This window comes from Equus caballus, chromosome 2 (assembly GCF_041296265.1).
Source record: "Equus caballus isolate H_3958 breed thoroughbred chromosome 2, TB-T2T, whole genome shotgun sequence".
Classification (NCBI taxonomy): Eukaryota; Metazoa; Chordata; class Mammalia; order Perissodactyla; family Equidae; genus Equus; species Equus caballus.
The window spans coordinates 77,196,626-77,216,371 of record NC_091685.1 but is presented as its reverse complement, the minus strand read 5'-3'; the positions used below and the strand labels follow the sequence as shown (position 1 = coordinate 77,216,371).

Here is a 19,746-nt window from a genome sequence, read left to right as displayed (position 1 = left end):
CGACGTGGCTAGACACCATCAGTCCAGATAGATCATACTGAAGTCTTCCTCATTTCTCTCCTACTTGTCAATCCAAAAGAAAATGGAATTTGATTTGGTCTAAAATATTTGCTTTAAAAAAAGCCATGCTGATTTATAATGTTTTATGGTTCAAATAATTAAAAGGAAATTTTTTCTGATATTTGATGCTAAGATTTGAGAAATTGGAATAATGAATTAGGAAAAAATCCCAGCTGAGAGAAAAAAAATCTTTAGCTGGAGGAAAATTTAAATGTAAAAGTAACTTAAAACTCAATCACTATATCATCTTAAGAAAAATTAAAATGAAAGAAAAATATAACTTCATTCCCATTAAAAAAAAAAACCCAACTCTATCAGAAGATGATGCTTTGGGGAAATCTTTATTTGTAACTGTGTGTATGTGTGTGTGTGCGTGAAGATGCTGCTTTGGAGAAATCTTTTTATAACTGTGTGTGTATCTGTGTGTTCTGCACATTCTAATTTGATGTTTTTATGTTTTCCACATGCATCATTGTAATATTGATTCCATCATTTTAACCATAGTTTATGTATCAAATATCAAAATAAACACTACACAAAAGAAGTTCCATTTTGTATGTCCATAGTCCTTGTCAAAATAAAAATGGATTTTCCCAATGGTGAAACTGTATCCTGTTAAAGATTTAAGTAGCAAATCTAATGTAAGTTAAGTGTTTCTTTTCATATCTAGAATAGTAACACAAGGTGACATTCTTACCAAACAAGTGAGGTTATGTCCTTTAAAGGATAACTTTCAAAGAGAGAAACAGAGCTAAAGTTGTATGTAATTGGATCAACTAACACGGAAGTACCGAAGAGAAATGTCCCAGCCAACAATGATATTCCGGGGTTGTTTATTTAAGTCTCCTTTGTGACATTCTTTATCAAATTCTGCTCTATATTCCCTAATTCTCTCTCTCCAGTCTCCTTGATGTCCAATTGCTAAGTAATACCTTCTTGCTTAGCCTAGCTTCTGTGAAGCATGGAAAACAAAAGAGAAAAGACAGTCATTTTGCTATGTGTTTATAGTTATTGTAAAAAAAACCACATCTTTTATATGGATGATCTCACAATTAAAAACCAAACGTATGATGGTGGCTTGCTCTCTTTGAATTACATTTACCATTCAACTCTCAACATCACCACTCACCTTGAGCCCCACACCACCACCTACCTACTATCCTGCCTTTCAAATTTATTACAAAGTATTGTCAGTAATTCATCCTTTTCCATCTTTCTGCATTGGACTATATGTTCTCTGAGAGCAGAGTTTTTTTCTATCTGGTTTGCAACTGAACTTGACTGGCACATAGTACATAGTACAGTGAGCCGACTGAATGAGTCAACTGGGCTTCATTAGAGCCCTCTCAGAACAATCTTCAGAACACAGTTTGCTGCTTGTGTGGGCTCAAATCTGCCTAGAGGGAGGACTGTGTTTACGGATGGAAGCTTCACAAAAGAATAAGCTCTTCTGCTGCTCAGAGAAGAGTATTTCTATTTTGAACAAACTATTCTATAACACTGATCCAGTTAACTACACAACTTTTGTAAATTGCAAAGACAAATGGACCTACCAGTATTTCCTCAAAAGACAAAAAGATGAAGGCCATATGATAAATTCCAAGTACCTACTAGAAAATATCATGAGACACTTGTATTTTCTACCTCATAAGACATATTGGCGTTGTTATCTACTCAAACTGGAATATTATTTTAATTGAAATATCAATTGTAGTTTTGTTTTTTGCTGAGGAAGATTGCCCTGAGCTAACATCTGTGCCAATCTTCTTCTATTTTTCAGTATGTGGGCCACCAGCACATCATGGCCGCTAACAGAGTGGTGCAGGTCCACGCTTGGGAACTGAACCCGGGCTGCTGAAGTATAGTGTGCTGAACTTAACCACTAGGCCACCAGGGCTGGCCCTTCAATTGTAGTTTTGAGAGGATAAATATGTTAAGGCAATAAAACAAATAAAAACAACAAGAAAGACATTTCAGTGGAAAGGAGAATGTTCCAATTGAGTTGAAACAATTTTCTTTTAATGGTCCTCTTTTTGTTGTTTTGGGGTTTCCTCATCCTTTCCTTTCCCACAACAATCAGCTAAGTGGCCTGCTGGGCTCCTGCTTCTCACTGAATGAAGCAGCAGGAGTGAAGGGAAGTGTTTGGCTGTAGACAATACCACCGTTGGACAGTGAGAAATTTGTTGTGGAAAACTCATCTAGCTCATTTGGAGAGAGTGAGTTTGAAAACAAAATCATTTCCTAAGGGTATTCTAAACCGCTTAGACTGCCGTTAGGGTTCATAAAATAATGGAACTGAATCAGTGCAAGAAGATGAGAGCATGAGTATGCATTGCAAATTATGAGTGTGGATGTTTTTGCAAGAAGTATAAAGAAAGCTTTGTCTGGCCGCATACCAGGGCAGAGATTTTCATTCACTCCAGGGTTATATATTTGTGAAGAAATGAAACAGCAAACTTACTCCCCAGAACCAGGCTCTAATTATGGGGGAACAGCCTGAGATATCAAAACTTCATTTTCTGAGGGTTTTCTTATCATGTAATCCCAAGTCATTTGATAAAATTGAGAATTAAGGAAGATGGGAAAGAGAACGCCAAGAATCCTAGAATGATTCTTGAACGCCTAGAATCCAGAATGTCCATGCCCACTAAAACTTGCCAGCGCTCAAAAGAGAATCTTGCAGACGTTCAGGCGGAACCGACTTCAGCCTTTTATAGACCCAATTCTGTAACTCTTGATTTTTGTTGTTGTTGTTGTTGTTTAAAGTAAAAAAGCAGTAGCTATGTAAAATGTTGAATAAGGGCTATTGGAGGAACAGAGAAGTGACAGCAGATGCTCTGTGAGCAGGAAAGAAAGAGAAACAACAGGCAGAGAGAAGGGCTTTTAAACACAGCAAGCTGGCGGAAGCAGAATGAAGATAAGCAGCCTTATATGTGTTTTCAAGCTATTGAAGCTGTTAACGTTTTCAGCTTATGAAATAATTGATGTTCATATAATGATATAACTAGTTATTAGAAGATATTGGATAAAATATCCATGTTTATGAAGGAAGACCTCAGAAAATTTTTATTTTAGAAAGGTTTATTTTGAAAGATTTCCGTTATAAATGGTTTAAATAAAAACTAAAGTTTTGGGGCTGGTCCCATGGCCGAGTGGTTAAGGTCGCGCGCTCTGATTTAAGTGGTCCAGGGTTTGGATCCTGGGCGTGGACACGGCACCGCTCATCAGGCCATGTTGAGGTGGCATCCCACGTGCCACACTAGAAGGACCCACAACTAAAATATACAACTAAGTACTGGGGGGATTTGGGGAGAAAAAAAAGCAGAAAAAAAAGAAGATTGGCAACAGTTGTTAGTTCAGGTGCCAATCTTTAACAAAACCCGAAAAGCTAAAGTTTTGATGCTTACAGAGAGAGGCTGTCAGCTATTTATGGTAGTGTGGCACAGTGCAAGGAGCACAAGCTTTAGAATCGAGGAGCTTTGGGGTGTGTGATACTGAGTAAGTTTGACACTGGGTCTCATTTTCCTCATCTGTAAAATGGGCTTCATATACCTACCTAAAATAGGGTTGTAATGAGGATGAAATTAATTAAGTTATATATTCTGAATACCTAGCACATAGCAGAAATTCAGTATCTGGTAGTTGTATTAGTGAAATTGCAAATCCCCCACAATGGTAAATAAACGATGCATTTTGAATTTCTCTTATGTGTGATTAGGCAACATTATTCAATAGGGTGCTAGAAATCTCTAGCTAGGAAGCTGACCTCAGTCCCTGCTCTGTCCAATTTGAAGGTTATGAACTGCAAGACCTCCAGATCAGCAGAGCATCAATCATAACCTTTGGGCAGTTGGTAACTTGCATTGGCCTTTTTACTCTTCTGAAAGATGGACGTGCCATCGAATTAAGGAAAGGAAGAAATAAACACAGTATTTGTCAAATACAGTTCTTTATTTTTTAAAATAAGTATTTCAACTAAAGCTTTTCAACCAAGTCATTATGGTGGAAATGTAGCAATAGCAAAATGATTATTCCTTTTCATTTGGCCTAATAAGTTCACGCAGAACTTACGTATTAGGAACTTTAAAATATGCAACTATTTTTGATCTACAAAAATGACAACTTCTGTGGTTCAACCTAATCATTACTAAAGCAAAACTAATTGATTCAGTGCCTCATTTTCTTTGTAGAAATGAGACAAGAATAAAAGGATGCCTAGAGTTGAATATTTTGTATTATATATTTGTCAAATGATTTATATATGGAAAACTATACAAGGAAGTATTTCAGGGGAGGACATAAAGTTGTCTGTAGTATCTGCTGTCCTCATAAGCTTGGCTTCATAGCCAACAACTGGTTTCTCCCATTCAGGTGTGATTCAAATCTGAACTCCACGCAATTCTTCAGCTTCAGAACAGGAGATTAGTTTATGCTTCCTAACCGACATTGTATGCATTTCCAAATTGCACTGAGTAGCCACTGTGCTTTCTATATTTGTGACTTCTTGACTTTCCTGGGCCCTGAGAACTATTTCTGGCTCTGGGTAACTCAGAAGACTAATGGGACTTTTAATGAGTGTTATGAAAGTAGCTGAGCTACTGACTTAAAGATGATGAAAATTGCTTTTCCTCAAATAAGCCCTTGATTTTATTTAGACTTTAAAGATTTCTTCTGGAAACACTGGGATACCTTGATGAATTTGCTAACTGTAGATCCTGGTGTAGTAACACCAGCAATTAAAGAGGTAACGTTTTACAGATATCTTTAGAGTAACTATTAAGCCCCAAGGTTCTTCAGACTGAAGATTTGCACCTTTCTTCTTCAAGAAGCCATTTCATCTAAGCAGAATCTCCTGCCTCCATTGGCTAATGGTAGAAATTCAGAATCATTAGCTAAATTAATTGTTTCATGTGGTTGGTCTTTGGAACATTATAACTATAAGGGAATTACTGAGTTGAGAGCAATTAACTGGCTGTACTTCAAATATATTCTAACCAAATGGTATACCTGTCATTCTTAACGACCACTTAAAAACCACCAAAAGAAAACTGTTGATGAATCTTTGTGCCATCAAAATAAATAATCTAGAACAGTTTAAAATGCCTCATATCTGTATAATTCATATCACCTCAGAATCTGAAAAGTCATTTTGGATACTGCCATTTAAGTATTACCCCAGTGACCCATAGTTTCAAAGGAGAAAGTAAAAATTAGGAATACCTTTTCTAGGTTTTTAAAGCTCAGAAATCATAGAAGCAGGAAGAGAATGCATGTGACTGATGTCTAGGACTCATATGTTAGACCAGGAGTTGAAAATTCAGACCCCTGAACTAGAGCTGCAGAGGTACTCAGATGAGTGGAGATGGCACAAGGTCTCAGGGTCAGAAGGACAGGCGGCCTGAGAAATGTGGAGAACTTGAAAGCAAAGAGCCTTTAAAGGGGCTAGCCACCACTTAGCTCCACTGCTTATGGTCCTATGGGAATGTGGTCCCAGTAAAGCCAGATACTGTGATTTTAACAAAATAGAGATGTGTGGAATTTTAATGAAATAATCACATCTTTAAATGTTGGTAACTAATTCAAACGCTAAAGCCTGTGAGTCAAATAAAACACATCTGTGGGCTGTCAGCAAGCCACCTCCGGATTAGACTCTAACATCCTCTGTAGCTGTATAAATGCTATTAAAAGTGAAGGATGGTGACATGCTGTCCTTCATCAATATTTATGACCAGTAAAAGCAAATGTTTTTAGAAAGAAACTAGGGTATTTCATTAATCAACAGATAGTATGTACCCACTAGGTTGCCACAAAATATTCATTATTAAGAAGATTAAAAAAGATAGATGTGTTAGCTCACTTTCTCTGGTATACAAACAGGTTAGTTGAGAAAAAAAAGTATTTCCTGATAGGGTTGCTAATTATCATTATCGAGAATGGAATACTAAGAAAGGATCAAAGTTGTATATAACAGGTGATTCTATAAAAGCTGAAGGTGGAAGGAGACGACTTTTCAAGTTCCATCAGGCATTGTTTATTATACAAAAAAAGGGGAAGGGAATAGATAGCATGAAGAAAAGAAAATATGAATTTTTTTATTATCCTAGATTGTTGGCCTCATGTATGTTTGACAAGGCTGAAATAAAAATTTTATATGGATGTAGGTTAAAAAAAAACTATGGAGAAATGTACAGATGCTATGAAATAATTTGTAGTTCCCCGAGGGATAAGAAGAGAAATGTACAGAATCATAGAGCACCATGTGTCATTTAGCTACTCCAGACAGCACACAGCATCTGCTCAGTGGATAAAGAAACGGCAAGGAGTTAAGGGTCCATTTCTATTTCTGGCATTGATTGCTCTGGGACTTGGAGGAACAGAGTGTCACCTTTTGGCAATCAGGTCACCCTGTATGTTAAAAAGAGACAAAGTGTATCCCAAAGGCATTTTGTGCATCGCTTTGACATCTATAAACCATTTGCAGATTTTTAAAATGAAGTCTACCACAAAAGCCGAGAATGCTATTCTCCCTCTCCCTAACTGACAGACTTAAGGAAGAAGTGCCATGGCCAGCCACCGATCAGATGTCTATTGGAATATTCTTGTTTGCCTTACATCTCTGTTCATCCTAGAACCCATCAGGCTTATAGCCAAGCAACATTCTTTTTATCCACTTTGGCTATGCATTTAATTTAAATGAAAAAGCCGCTCTAGGCAGATTCATTATTCAAATTGTTGTCTCCACACTCTCCTTTGGAAATCGAGGCATCCATATATGTAAGGCTGCAGTTAGGCAAACAGATGAGTAAGTTACAGGCCCAACTATCAAGCATGAATTGCATAAAGTTCACTGTCTTCATTTTGCACGCTTTACAAGTTGGCCTTTGCTGGCTTTGAGTGAGACGCTAGCTTTATTTTTGAATCATGTTCTTACCTTCATTCTTTAGAAAAATATAACATAAATGAGGAATTTGAAGATTAAGTTTATAGATAAAAATATACTTACCTCTCTCTTACAGCTTGATGCACAATATGGAAAATAACACTTTTTCTTCCTATCTAATTATGCATGAACCATCAAACCAAATCCCCAAATAAAGGCAAACACAAAAAATTATCCACACTTCACAGAAGAAACCATTCTCTTCTATTACCTAATGCCTGGCTTTCCAGAAATTACATGAGTTCATGTTAGTTAATGTAATCTATTATCTAACCTTCTTGGGAATTGACCTTAGTAAGTACAAAGTTCTCTCAGTTCCCATCAATTCAATTACATTGAATTACAAATATATTTGGTTTATATATATATGTATCTGTATATACACACACACATACACATACACATGCTTCTTTTGATTTCGAAGTGTGATATAAAAATCAGGGTCCTAGAATATAAAACAGAGAAGAAGGAAGGGTTATCTTGCAAACACTTGGCTGCATTTCACACATGGAGCCCAACACAAGACATGTACTCTTCACAGATATTAGCACGTTAGCAATATCTGACCGGGGTAAGAAATGGATTTTTAAAACAAAACTGCTTTGCAAGTTGTCTCTCTCAAACCAATTCCTGCAGATACGTACCTTCCGGAGAGGTTTGAGCTTGGTCTCCATGATGAAGTCATACTTGCAGAGCTCACAGCAGCGCGTGTCTGAGCTCTTGATCCACTGGTGGAGGCAGGACTGGTGGACAAAGCGCAGGGTGCCCGTGCAGCGACAGGGCGTGATGAGGGGGCTCTCTTCATCCCCTTCGCAGTGACAGATCCTGGGGAAGGACACAGCAGCCTGGATGAGCTCTCCCAGAGAACATTTCTCACGAGCGGATTTCCTCTCTCACTCATACCAGGCAGTATCAGAAACTGCAAGCTGAGATTTAGAACGCGTGCGCATTTCACTCCAACTTGATGCTAGAACTGAATCTATGCCCAATATTAATTTTCTTTCATTTGTGTGGTCCTTGCTGGAGTTTTAAGTCATGTCATAGACCATTAGACACTAGTACGTCAAACATGTACTATTTCATTCCTGCACTGAAGCCAATTTTAACAGCACAAATATTGAGCTATACCCCAGGGTAATCTATTTAATAGGTCAGTGTCTATGAGTTAAACTTGCTTTCATGTATAAAAGCTATGACTTATAAGTATTCTAGAGAATGTTGTAATCTGATAACTTCATTGTTTTATTTTGATGATCGTTTTATAGGGCATGGTGTATAATTTAATAGTATGTTATTCTACCAATGTGAAAGAAATCTGAAAAATTTCAATATGTTAGCAAAGAATAAAATGAATACAGAAAGTCTCAGCTTGGAAATATTACAAAGATTTCCCCAGGAACATGCACACATCTTTGGTCACAACAAATGGCCTAAACTGTCAATAATCATCATTGTTTAAAAGTCACAAAAATTACTGGTTACATAAAGTTCAAGTACAGTAAATCCTATTGTTTTAAAATGTTAATTACTACATCTTCCAAGGAATTCAGAGTTCAACTAGTTTACTGAATTACTGTGAATTCTAGTATCATAGATTCACAGTCTATGAAATCTTCATTATTCTCATCTTCAAATTTTTAAAAATAATTTGTTTTCCTCATTGGGTGAGATAAGGGTTTCATATCTCAAGGTTGTGAACTGAACTCTTAGCGCTTCAATGATTCTTATGGTTTAACCAACTGATAGAAGTTCTTAATAAATTTGATTAGAAATATTGCTTGAAATCTCAGAAATACGAATGGAACATTAAAAAAAATATTTGTATAGTTACTTTTCCGAGCTGTCATGGTGGCAGGCTGGAAGAATGAATGAACAGCTGCTGCTGCCCTTGCCTTTTAGGTCTATATGCCTTATTCTCCAGAAGCATGAGTTTTAAAGAGTGAATTTTAAAAATGTATTTATCTTAGCTGTCTCCCCAGGGGAAATGAAATGGTTGCTCAGATTGCTACTGTAGTAAGATACAGGAATTGAAACCCAACACTCCCCTAACCTCAAAATAAAGAAGTATAACAGTACACTAGGACGTGAGTCTCTTTTTCATAAGTAAAAATAAAGTAAGCAAAAAGGAACATTGACTTCTAAAGTTCTCCAGGTGTGAGCGGTGGGATGAGAGCGTAGGGAATTCAAAATCAGTGTCTGCTTTCCCCTGGACTGAGGTAGGAAGCAGTGAGCTTGGACGTAGCAGCACATATAAAAAGCTGATATGGTGGGGAAAAACTAAAAATTATCTGGGAGCTTATTCTTTAACACGAGAAAATATCTCCTCTTTCCAAATGTGTACGTCCTAGGGAACACGGCTTAGTATACTTGTACCACACGTATTGCCAATAGAGTGTTGATTGCATCATAGGTGCTCAGTAGATGTTTGTTGAGTGGAGGAATTGTTCAGTCAACAAACTATGACTTATCATAAAAGCAACCATTGAAAGCAAATCTGAGTTTCTATAACACTTCATTTTGTTGTAATAGTTATTTTTGGAGCCATTGAAACCTAACGAATTGTACAGCATGAGAAGTTGATATTACTCAAGTCCTTGAACCTCTTATCTCCCTGCCTCCACACAAAGATACTCCCTTAGATCAGGGGTCAGCAAACTATGCCCAATTTTTCCTGCTGCACGTTTTTATAAATAAAGTTTTATTGGTATACGCCCAAGCACATTTGTTTATGTACTGTTTAGAGGTGTGTTTGTGCTATAAATGCAGAGTTGAGAGTTGCTGTGGGGACCATCTGGCCACAAAGATGAACATATTTGTTATCTGGCCCTCTACAGAAACATTTGCCTACTCCTGCCTTAAACAAGGCAATTCTGAGTTAAAGACAATGTATGACTATTATCAACAATAATGAAAACAAAATTTACGAAACAATCACTGCGACCTCTGCAAATAACAAAAGTCGAAGTAAAGGTTAAATAAACAAGCAAGAAATGAAAATGAAAGTCCCTCCTGGCTGGCCCTGAAGCCCAATGATCCATGAACAGCCTGCAGGGATGGGGGGCAAATTTCTCATTTGAAAAAGAAAAATTTGCCGTTAACACCATCTGATAATTCATCGCTAAAACAAGATACTGTCAAATGCTGCACAGCTGCTGAGATCATTCTGAGGCTCTGATTTTTTACGGACATGAAAAAAGTAACGTATTCATAAGCAAATTTAACAAAGATCTTGCTGATTACTGAGTTCCAAGTGACCCCTGAGCAGTATACTGACCGTCACCCAACTTCCTAGACCTTACAGATTCCTTTTTAAAAATTTCTGCTGAAACTGTTACCTGAAGCACCGCCAGCAATATCATTTTTTCCTAAAATTAAGCTTATTTCTCATACGGAAAATCAAAAGCTTAGTTCATTTTCATTCCCATTTCACAAGATTTAGTTTTACATGATTTTAACATTTTGAACTTTTTCTACATTATCCAACTCAAGTTGGTGCCCAAGTGTCTTCTTCAAACCATGTTGAGATTGTTCTAAATGAATTTAAGGGCTAAATATCAACTTCAATATCTACTGGAAATAAAAAATAATATGATAATGTCATTACAGAAAGAATTAAACAATTCTTAAATTGATATACTTCACACAAACCACAATTGCCAAATTATAAATGAAAACATAAACATGTTTTTTCCAACAGAATAATTGTGCAGAGAAAATGATTTTAATACTAAAATAAAATTGCACAGTAAAATATTCATAGTTTCAATGTATTTTTACCTTATGGGAAATGGACACTTGGAAGTGAGTGATTCTGTAAATTCATTGGTGATCTACATTGATATCTGTCACCCAGTGACAGGAAAAAGCTAAATTCACAGATTTTATTGACATTTTAGTATTTTAACTGGCTGCTTACAATCTAATCAGCATATGTTGAGACTTTCACCATTTATGACTTGAATAAACTTTGACTTCCTTATAATTTCTAGCTTTCTGTGAAGACCAGACTGCAAATGCTATTTAGCAAATTAAATTTTGGAAATGTGTGTGTGTGTGTGTGTGTGTGTGTGTGCTTAAAGTCCTTTCCTTAATGTTTGAGTTTTAAGAAAAGTAGGCTTTTTTTTGGTCTTATGTATCTTAAAATGATTTCCATTCTTCCCCAGCCCCTCCCATGCCAAGGTTTCTTGGCTCTGGCAGAATATTTGCTTTCCATAGTTTTTCTTAAATAATTCATCACTAAAAAAAACTTTATGAAGGCTATAGTGATTATGTAAGTTTGGGATTTTTTTTTTCATTCATTCATCCATCATTTCATTCATTCACATTTTCTTAGTTCTTGCTATAGGCAAAGAAAATCAGACAATAGCATCAGCATATTGTGGGAATTGAAGGGAGAGAAGAACCCGGAGGCAGATACCTCATTTGGCCAACTATTACAATCATCTAGGGATTAAGAACCTAGACTGAGGTGGTGACTTTGGGAAGGAGAAGGAAGATTCTCAGCTTGCAGAGTATGCAGAAATCTCTGAGAACTTTCCTTGGTTTCCATGACTAGCTGTGGCAGCAAAGCGCATTTACTTATGCGACTCCGAAAGGCGGGCATCCCTGTGACCTTCAGACAGCATCTCAAGTGCAGGCCTGTGACTCTCTCTTCCTATATTCCATGCCATTTTTTCCCCTTCTCTTTTGGCAAATCTTTCTGATCTATCCCCTCAATTTTCGACCTACAGTTTTCTCCATTCCCCTCTCCAACTAAATAATTTTTAAGCACAGTAATTACGGATACTGCTATATTCGTAATATTTTAATTTGACTGTTGATCTTTACTCAAAATGAATCATCATGCTTCAGAGTTTGGCACTCATTCTTAGCATTCACTTTACTAAGTTAAAAAATGATTAGAATACATGTTGGACAGAAGCCATATTGAAAGATATTTGCAGTAGATGAGAAATTAGCGCTCAAGTAAATGAGTGAAGAGAGCTAATCTCTCTCTCTTTTTGAGAAATATAGCATAACAGTTAAAGGAGAGCAGATCAGGGAAAATTTTATTTTTAACAGGGAAAACTTGAACTTGTTCATAAGCAGCAGTGAAGGTGTCACAGGGAGGTAGACATTTAAAAACACAGTCAGGCAAGAGAATGCCCCATTGTTAAATGAAGGATCTCGAGAAGTCAAGAAAGTCTGGGGAAAGAAAGTATGGCAGACGAATATCTTTGGACAAGTGGAAGAATACACAGGAGGGAAACAGCCATCTTTTTCTGTGAGCAAGAGATAGAGGGAAAATGATCGGTGAAGATGAAAAGCTAGTGAAGGCAGAAGAAATTGAGTTAGCTGGGTCTGCGAGGTCTTATTAACTTCTGTGATATAGAAGACAGCACGTATGCTAAACAGAAGGCAGGAAGGCATGGGGTTAAGGTCTTATAGAGGCTGTAAATAATTAGAAAAAGCCACTTGGAGAATGTGATGGAAAATTAACCAAGCATGAATATTAGAATTGTGGAGCAGCCGTGAGGTCCCTGGTGAGATTAGACAGCACGAATTTATAGTAGACGCTGTTAACATTGCTTTGTGACCTGGCAGTGTTCAGCAGTCAGAGAGCAATCCTACAGTTGGAAGCACAATCTCACAGTCTTCAGATCACTAGGTCAGAAATGGGAAGGACAAAGGAGTGAAGGATTCCTGTGCATTGGAGGATACAGTGTGAAAACAGTTGGTCATAAGGTCTAGGCTCTAAGGGAACAGTTTGGTGAGTGAAACCAGCTGGTGGGAAATGGATGGATTTGAGAGACCGTAAGTCACAAGGACGCTGAAGAATTGATATTGAAAGAGGAAGGAAATGGTAAGTTGGTTAGAGCAAATGCTTGTAAGGCCAAAGTCATGAATTCTGACTCCATACAGGTGAGTTAGCTTCTGACACATTTAAATCCCCAGGTCAGTCCAGTCACAGACATGTCTCAAGGAAAGCGAGGTGAGGGAGTCTATTTAGATCTGTATGCCGGCTGGCCTCAGACAAGGTTTGACACAGTTGCTTTTCTCAGCTGTGAATTTTTATATGGCTATTATGAGGCTCAAATAAGATACATGAGAAAATACTACAAAATATAAACACTATTCCAAAGTAAGACATTATTGCCAATATACAAATGATCAATAAAATCAACAATAATTGCTGCTAGGTAACAAACGTAATGCATTGCATGTTTTTATAAAAGCAATTTTTCGTGTTTGTCTTTCAGTTTATAGGACTCTCTCATTTTCCACCTCGAAGAACTGTGATGTAAGAAAGGGAGACATTTCTTCCATCCACCTTACTACTGAGATTACTTTTCTGTTAAGCTACCAACACCCTCCTTATAGTCAAGTCCAAGGACCTTTTCTAGCTCTTCATCTCTCCTGATGTTTTTTGGCATTGTCGACTAACCCTGCCTCCTTGATACTTCTCCCTTTTTGGCTTCTGTGACACTTCTCTTATATTACTACCCTTAAAGTTGGGAAAAGTGGAATCAGAACAGCATATAAGATGATTGTAGGGATTGGAATAGTGACTACTTATGGAGGACAAAAATGTTAGCATTCTGGAGCCTGGAAAGGTGAGAAATGATAAGGGAGATACGACAGATGAGATGATAATTTGACATGGTAGGATAGATGAGAGATCATGGTGAGAGACGATAGGGGAATAATATAGAATTTAACATAGCTAAGTTTATGGCTGAGACTCTTCCACCATAATTCAAAATTGTAGGTCAAAGGGGCACCTTTTAAAGTATGAGTGTAGTATGTTAACTACTCTTATTGTAGTGATCATTTCACAATATACACAAATATCAGATCATTGTGTTGTACACCTGAAACTAACATAATGTTATATGTCAATTATATCTCAATAAAAAAATAAAATGAGCATAGTAATTTGGGGACAAATAAAAAGAAATGCCAATTTCCATATCGGATATCTTAGAGGGACAAAAAGGCAGGGAAGGGGAAATTATATGACAGCTCTGTTTAGACATGTGAAAGGCTATTCGGTGAAAGGGCAACTGATCTTGTTCTGTCCCACAGCTGGATCCAATGAGTAGAAGTTAAAAGAAACAAATTTCCATGAAACATATACACATATATACCCAGAGCTTTCCAAAGATGAAATGAACTGCCCCAGGAGAGTGTGAATTTCCCAACATTGAAAGTATTCAAGCATAGCGTAAAAGGAACTCACCACACAGGAGTGATTAAACTACATGACCTCATATTTCTTTTCCAATGTTGCAATTCTGTTATTCTTCCATTTCCACAGACTGATTTCTACACCTCTTCCCCCCATTTCTTTGTCAGCATTTCCCCTCTGCTTATCCTGGAAGTTTTGTACTTAAGCCTTTTATTTTTCCTTCGTCCACTGACTACCCTAGGGAGGCAGTCTAGGGCTTCAGCTTCAAGTATTACTCCCAGACTTGTGGTTTTAAAACATCCATCTCCAAAACCAACCTCTACCTCTTCAATAGCAAAAATGTCAGCCAACTCCAATAATGTCCAACTGCAGTAATGGGGTATTCCCAGTGAGACACTACTTCCTACATCTCACCATCTCTAAAATAGCTTTTCTTCCCAAAGATGCCATTCCATAAGTATCCCATTCTCCCAGCTTGCCTTTATCTGAACCTTTCATGTACTTCAGACTCTATATTCAAAGTTTCATCAATATTCCAATATTTTTATCCCTCGCTGTTTTTCTTACCTTGTTCCTTTTCATCCTCACTGCCATCTCTCTAGTAGTTTTGAATTGTCAACAGGTACACAAACTGTCTTTAAGATTTTGCTCCTTTAAAATCATTCTTAAAACATAGTTTTTCAGGCCCTCTTAAAATACTGCCACTCTCCAAGAACTCTATAATAAATCAAATAAAATCCTAATTACTTCATGTGGTTTTCACATGACCTTCCATAATTTGGATTTGTCTTACCTATCCTACCATATTTCCCTCTAACGCCCAACATACAGGCATAGGGGCATGGTACAGAACTTACCAGCAGACAGACTGTGAGTTTTGCCACAAAGAAGTTTCTGCTGTGCCAAGATATTGATTCCTCTCAGCTTAGAGAGCAGTTTAAGGCTCCTAGGTATGTTGGCCATTAACCACAGTTGACTCAGAAATGTTATCATGTTCTATGTGTGTGATGAAGTAGAAAATGTTGGGAAACACTGGTGTGATTGTTAAAACTACGATCAGCATTTGGATCATAGTTCTGCCCATCTACGTCTGTTAAATTACTTAATCTCTTGTATTTTCAAGTTTCTCATCCATAAAGTAGGAAAATAGTAGTGTCTACCTCATAGGACTGTTTATAAGCATTAAGTTAATTAGTGTCAATAAAGGTTAAATAGTATTTTTTTCAATTAATGCTCAGATGGTTATTTCCTCACCCTATTGGATTCTGGAAATGCGTGCCTCTGGTAATCTCCTGGAACACCATCTCATACCCATGATACCCTCCCTCTCATGATAACACCTCATCTAAATTTAAGCTACCCTAAGACTTAACACCTTTAATGAGATAGACTCTAGATCTTCTTTCCCTCCAATGCTCCCTCCATTTCTTGAGGTTTTACTCCTCTTAAATCTTATACCACACAAATCTAGTCTTTGCTGTTTATTAACTATATCACCTATGCCAGTTCTGCTATTATGAGCTGAATAAATTGCTGTTTATTAATATTTGGAGGCAAGGTCTTCTTTGTATGGAAAGAATAACATGATACTAAAAGTGATTTAAGTGATGAGTGTTAAAAAATCAGAGTAAAGATGGCTAATTATTAGACCATAAATGGACTGCGAATGCTACACTTTAAGCTATTATTTAAATATGTACAGAGCACAGACCAAAAGAGGTAGCTTAGTGGAATGGTTTGGCAATTCTCGGAAGTTTTTACCAACTACCAGTGTTTTGTTTACCTTTCGGGAAAATTCACTTATAATGAAAGTGAGAAATGTATGATCCTTACACATACCATGTGCTCTTTAATTTGCATTTGAGGAACTAAACTGAAGTGTACCAATTTTATACCCTATCTGAGCATCAGAGGAAGTCAAGCAAGCTGATCTGCTGTAGAAAGGAGAAGTAACTCATTTAATAAGCAGAGAAGAAGATGGACACTATTTAATATTATTCCTAATAACAGCTATTTCCAGCAACTGTGACTGATATGGAACTAGCACACATGTTTGGAATTAAAAGAAAAAGGCCTTATAAATCAGATTTCTAAGATTTCCTTTATAGAGATGAAGATAAGTACTACAAGCTACCATTCAGCCTTAGATGAAAAATATCTTGAAAACTTTAATTAAAAATACAATTATGACATAAGAATCAAAATATTTTATAGTCAGCTGATACAATTTTTGTAATCATAAGACTGGTCATTCTGAATCTATACACAATCTTCTTAACATCTACAGATGACTGACATTTCTTCACACACAAATGAGTTTTTAAAGTGTTTTGTTTTCTCAAAGGAATATTTCAACTTAAAAAACCCTGGTACATAGCATGACTTCCTGAGTTTAATTTCATGCCTTAATTTGTGACCACTGACTTGGTCAAAACCTCAGACCATCTGCATAGAGCTGTAGGGAATGACCAACAACAAAGATAGCAACATAGCAATGTCCCTGGCTCCTAACTTGACGCTGGAGCTGATCCAAAGTTGCAACTGGTCATCTGCATTTTCTTCCCACTAGACATCACACTGATAGAAAACAGCAGAGAAGAAGATAATCACCACTTGCTGTGCCCATAATGGAAGCAGAGGAGGCCAAGTCTTATGCGAATTCATGGATATTTTGGTCATATGAGCTGCAACAGATTGGGAAGATTCTACTTGAGCTTCTCCTCTTGTGGCCCTTACCACCTCTGGTGATGGTTCCATCCTATTGGTACCAGGAGTTGAAGTCTTCATTGGGATCGAGGATTCTCACAGGGATTCCTCTATTATGATCTAGCCTAGTGATTTAGTTTCATAGTGGGCTAGGCCCTCTTCAGGGACTCAGAATTCTCCATGGGTTCATGGGGTACGTTAGATTTTCTTCCTTGCATGTTGGCATGTGTAGCTCCAAGAGTCCCAGCCCCAAGTATACGTAACAAGAGAACAGATCTTCCTTGTTAGTTTTAGGACGAGCTCAAACTGTCCAAATCCTCCAAGTCAGGAGAGACTAAAAGACAGATTGTGCCCTTTGGGATAATTGCTTCCCTTTTAAACATCACTTTGCTGCCCTATCCATATTCTGTTAGTGAGCTCAGAGTGCAATCTACTTCTGGGTAAAGCAACTGATTTTCCCCAATAGCATTTACCTTTCCAGAACTTACTTTATAATTTTGGTGACATATAGATGAGTAAATAGATAATAAACATTGAATGAATATCCCAATGTAATGATTGTCTCTACATTCTCACACGTCACAAAAATTCATTTTATGTCAGCTTTAAGGTCTTTAGGTTTGTTTTTAAGATTGACAAAATTAAACTAGAGCTATTTCTAAAGATGTATTCTTAAAGTTATTGGGCTCAATTTTTATTAGCTGCATGCACTGAGGTGAAAAGGAAAAACAAAAGGACAGATAACACAAATTCATTTGCTTTATGTGTAGATATAACCATATAAATATGTTTGGTCAGACAAAGAGTAAGTCTTTCGTACACACATAATAACAGAGCTATCAGAAAAAATTATCATTATAATTTTTTTGTCTTTTTCTTTTCTGCAGGTGGCAGAGATTCTTAATTCAAACTGATTTTGTGATATCTCTTTCTTTGTGATTGCTAAGTGTTTGAATCTTCATAACCTTATTCTCAACCATGACTTCTTTCCATTTTTTGTCCATTCATTAATCTTATCTGGCTGAGCATTACATCAAAGATAGTCTCAACTTGCCATGGATAATTGACAAAGCAGATAATTTATTTATAGATAACCAAGAATGCATTGAATGAATTAGAAATATGCTTCTGCATATGAATTCTCCTACACAGGCAAGTAAAGTCCCTCGGCAAAGTATTGATATTTTACAGCAGTTCCAGCCACTTTGAGTGAAGAATGGTCAATCTTCAATTATTCACTTATTCATTCATTTGTTCATTTATTTACTTAATCACTCTCTCAACAAATAATTTGTTGCATATGTACTATGTGAAATGTTATACATGGTGCTGTGAGAATTACAAAGACAAATAAGTCTCAGTCTTTGCCCTTCAGGGAGCTTATACTTTGACAGCTTATACATTGGATAACTGCACAACTAGCTAGAATCCAAGTTACCATGTGATGTGTGCATATCAAGTGCTGCTGTATGCAAGGGAGGGAAAGATATATACAGATTGGGGTGGGGGTAGGTGGTTAGAGCCTAATGGAAAATGTAGTGTATGAACTGGAATTGGAGGCTGGGTAGAATTTTGACAGACACAGATGGAAGTTTGTAGGATACTCCAGACATAGAAGATATATTCAGTGAATGCTTAGAGGTAGGACTGACCAGGTAACCGAGTCAACTATACAGCCAAGTTTGAAAGGAATGTGAAAGTTTGGGTAGGATTGTGGTGGGATGTCATGCTGAAAAATAAAGAAAGATTATGGAGAGCTTAAAATACATTTCTGTCATCTAGTGCCAACATTTATACACACACACACACACACACATGCACACGCACACAGGCACACACACAAAAAGCTTTAATTATATTCGGTTGGAGTGGGATTTCACTAAAGAATTTGAGTAAGAAGGTAAGATTATTAGAAAGTAGTCTGGTGTGTTACCTCAGAGATTAATAATAAAAAGATGAGAATATTATAATAGTCAAAGTCAGTAGTAATAAGAACAAGAACTAGTGTAATAGTGGGCGAATGGAAAAAGAGAACAAGAGATACTGTAAAAGTAAAGTTGGTAGAACTAAGACATCAACTGGGAAAAGGAGATAGGGATGAGCTGTGGGAGAATGGGAGTAAAGGACACACTAAACTGACTTCAGGGTTTAATTAAGGCTCCTCGGGAGAGATGCTCAAGATTAATCTGCTTACAGGGCCTCTGAGCATTTGTCAGTCACCACAGGTACCACTTGGAAACCATAATGTTCATAATTTAATTTTTAACTTAGTTATACTGTAAGGGGACAGTCACTGTAAAAAGCAAAAGGAAGTAGATTCATACTTTCTCATGAGCAGTAATACTATCTTGGATTTGAGATATTTCAATGATTAATCCTGTTAGAAAGATATTTTTCCAAATAGTGGTAGAATTTCCAATAACAAATAATTATGTCAAAGAATTATATTTGAAATACACCGTTCCCACTAGCAGGACAATTACAAATATATAATAATGTGGCTCCTTACTTCCTCTTTCCAATTCACATTTTCCTAGTGTGCAGTATATCCAGAATGATTCTGATACCATTTGGTTATCCCAAACATTTGTTTTGCAATCATAGGACAGAAAGCACAATTTTGGGGAGCTAAATTAAAATTCCTTATAAAAATAGAATCCTAAAACTTTTATTTTATTCAAAAACCCGATAGGATAGAATTTCCGTTTAAATAAAGACATCAAGGTATTTTTCTGATAGGTTTCATTCTTCAAAAGCTATGCCTATGAACTTATATCTTGTCATTAAGAGACATAACTGAAAACACTATAATTCTATTAAAAATTATTCGCATTAAAAAAGATTAGAAGGAAATATATCAAAATCCAAATAC

General features: G+C 36.7%; 1 protein-coding gene across 10 annotated transcripts in view; it reads right to left on the bottom strand.

Annotated features, from left to right (window-relative positions):
* MARCHF1 (membrane associated ring-CH-type finger 1) overlaps window positions 1-19,746 on the bottom strand; it is a 763,974-nt gene that overhangs the window by 44,494 nt on the left and 699,734 nt on the right. For all 10 annotated transcript variants that reach the window (XM_070261421.1, XM_070261416.1, XM_070261419.1 and 7 more), the window contains one exon: window positions 7,645-7,825. In XM_070261421.1, coding sequence (XP_070117522.1) covers window positions 7,645-7,825 — 181 coding nt within the window. The remainder of the gene's footprint in view (window positions 1-7,644; window positions 7,826-19,746) is intronic.